At 43.5% G+C, this 3,109-nt stretch overlaps 1 protein-coding gene across 1 annotated transcript in view; it reads left to right on the top strand.

The window, feature by feature from the left end:
• Positions 1-16: 16 nt before the first annotated feature.
• The window catches only part of LOC138171323 (leukotriene-B4 omega-hydroxylase 3-like), an 8,801-nt gene continuing 5,708 nt past the window's right edge, over positions 17-3,109 (top strand). The window contains exons 1-2 of the mRNA XM_069100770.1: positions 17-74; positions 1,591-1,712. Coding sequence (XP_068956871.1) covers positions 69-74; positions 1,591-1,712 — 128 coding nt within the window. The 5' untranslated portion in view covers positions 17-68. The remainder of the gene's footprint in view (positions 75-1,590; positions 1,713-3,109) is intronic.

The raw sequence follows: 3,109 nt of genomic DNA, 5'->3' as shown, positions 1-3,109 counted from the left end.
TGACCCCAGCTTTTCACTTTGACATCCTCAAACCCTACATAAAGATCTTCAACAAGTCCACAGACATTATGCATGTAAGACTGGAAAAGCTGTGGGGAGATGAGTGTTGACTCCAAGGGGCCAGTAGCCTACATGGAGTGAATTCTCTGTTGGACCACATTGTATTTCAACAGGTGTGATGGTGGCCATTATTACAAAAAGGTGACCAAAGCTATAGTTTTTCATTGCAGAATAAACAGAGTTTAGGATGTAGCTAGTAAGAATAATCAGCTAAAGGAGGAAGCCAATACAGGTAGACTTGCGTAACATCCAGGAGCGTCCTGTTCTGTGCCCTCACTTCCAAATTGCACCTTAGCCTTACATGCAGGTCTTCCCTGAGCCCCAAATAATGGTGCATTTAGTCTACCTTTCCTCAATCATCATTTGTGGTTGGTATTGCTGGCCCCAAAGTGCCTAGTTATGTCTCTTAGCTGTCCCACCAACCTCTTTTCCTTAATTTAGCCTAAGGGGTTTGAAGTGGTGGAGCAGAGCCCATAGTCACCATCACATGTGAGTCTTCTCCAGTACTTGCCTTTCCAGCTTTGTTTTCTATCCATGGCTCACCTCCTCCAATCAGCATGCATCCCATGATGTAGAGAGGTCAATGTTAATCATCCCAGATTTTACAGATGAGGAAGGAAGCTGATGCCCAGAGAAATAAAATGACTTGCTGAGGTTGCACAAAGTAGGAGTAGTAGCGAGAGCCCTAGCATACCCAGGATGGCTGCTAGCACATGTTCTTTGATCATCTTTTATAAAGGAAAGAAACTCAAAAGTTGTTAACAATTTTACTTTAATCAAACTCACACATACAGACACACATAGATTTACATATATATACATTCACTTAGTTCAGGGGAAAAAGTCAAAACCCGATCTTCAGAAAATACAAACAGAAATTACAAGCAGACAAAATGTAAACAGAGAAAATAAGTCAACAGACTAACAGACAGGGCTTCTAGCTGTCTGACCATTACATACATAAAGTTTTAGTTACCAGAGAGAAAAGTAACAACATCTTGGTTTTCAATGCCCGAGGGGCTCAACAGCTGCCCAGAGTCTCATCTGACCAAATCACACAACTCTTCCCAAAAGTGAGCCCCAAAGCAAAACATTATGTCAGGGAGAATATATGTCCTTCTTCACGGTCAGAGAACATCACAACCTTCATGACCCACTGTCTAATTACCAAGTAACAAAAGGTATGTGCCTTCCTAGAAAACAAGAGTTCCTTAAGATAGCTTCCCTTCTTGGGTTCCAAGCGAGAGACCTATTAAGGGGAAGGAACGATCTCAAAATTACCTTACCATTACAGTAGGTCACACAGTAACATAGTTCAGATTGGATCTCAGTTCTCAGGCTCCTAGTCAATGACTCCCTCTAACCCTAAAGTAAGCTCTGACTGTGATCTGTAACCCCCACTTGGGTCCCCATCACAAAAAGAGGTGTTTCTCTTGCTTTCTTTGGCATTTTGCAGGGGTTTAAGGGCAAAGGTTCAGCTTCTGGGAGGAATCCAGACTCACACTTGTGATTTCTTTCCTTCTTGGGCAGATGAAATGGCAGCGTCTGTGTTTTGGGGGAAGCATTCGCCTGAACATGTTTGAGCACATCAACCTCATGACACTGGACAGCTTGCAGAAATGTGTCTTCAGCCATGACAGCCAATGTCAGGAGTGAGTCCCAACCCAGCTCTTAACTTGGAGACCTCAGAAACTAGTAGCAACATAGTCACAGGGTGCAGGGGAAGGGAGACTCTATTGAAGGGGAATGTTCACTGTTAGAGATGAGATCTAGGATGGTGGAGGAAGAAGGGTAGATCAAAAGTAACATGCTTTTGATCTACCCTTCTTCCTCCACCATCCTAGATGGAAACTGGAGACCCTGGAGCTGACTAGCCATGTGTGGTCCTTAATATTCTAAATCCCTCCATCCCCATCCCTGGTCTACTTCCTTGGAAGGAGGATCACTGCCTTTAGCATCTCCCCAGACTAGTCTTGGTAAGGTATCAGTGACTATTTCATCATCAACTATTTACAAGATGGCAATTCCTGTGCAACAGGAACCTAATGCATTTATTATGGATGCTTGGTGCTGTGCTAAGCACTGACTATACAAAGATATCAATGAAACAGTGTCTACACTGAAGTAGATTATAGTATAGGGAGAGACAATAAGTGAACTAAAAAATAAGAATAAGTAAGCTTTTGGGAGTGAGGCACTCACTTGTCACCCCTTCTGATTCTCCTTCTGGTTCAGTTTCCCATTTTCTTCACCTATGGGTGCCTGATGTGTCCAATAAGAGCTTTCTGGGTGATAATATCAGTGAGTGACTCCAGGAAGATCTTCTGGATGGGACAGATGCTAGGAGAAGGGCAATGGGACAATGTCCATTACAGAATTGGCCCCCGTGGTCAGTGTCCGGCTGACATGCTCTGCGAGGTGTCAAGAAGTACCGGGCACAGGTCAGTCATGCAGAGAGGAGGCATCAGGTGATGATGACCTCACAAGGGAGACTGGGGGTCAGGGCTAGGAGAGCAGATCCTGGAAGGAATGAAAGGCAGACAAGACAGTAGCCCAGAATTAGAGGTATGTCAATAGAGAAGTAACAGAGGGGTCAGGGAAAGTGCAGTTGATGTCAAATAACCTGAATTCAAATCTGGGCTTAATACAATTAGTTCAGTTATTTTTCAGTCATGTCTGACTCTTCATGACCCATTTGGGGTTTTCTTCTTGGCAAAAATACTGAAGTGGTTTGACCTTTCCTTCTCTAGCTCATTTCATACCTGAGGAAACTGAGGCAAACTGGGTGAAGTGACTTGTCCAGAGTCACATAGCATAAAAGTGTCTGAGGCCAGATTTGAATTCAGGAAGATGAGTCTTCCTGACTCCAGGCTGATGATCTATCCACTGCACCACCTGGCTGTCCCTCTTAAGATAATACCTCACATGTAAAAGGGAGTTAGTAATGAATGCCTTACCTGAATTACAGGCTCATTGTGAGCCTTATAAAGTTGTGGTGCTTTAGAAATGCATTGTTTTTGTTGGTGTTGTTAATACTTAATTCTAACTT

Source organism: Petaurus breviceps, unplaced genomic scaffold (assembly GCF_028583685.1).
Source record: "Petaurus breviceps papuanus isolate PSGF00001 unplaced genomic scaffold, PetGlider_PUasm1.0 425, whole genome shotgun sequence".
In the NCBI taxonomy this organism is placed as follows: Eukaryota; Metazoa; Chordata; class Mammalia; order Diprotodontia; family Petauridae; genus Petaurus; species Petaurus breviceps.
The sequence above is the reverse complement of the archived record's forward strand: the minus strand, read 5'-3'. Positions and strand labels throughout refer to the sequence as shown.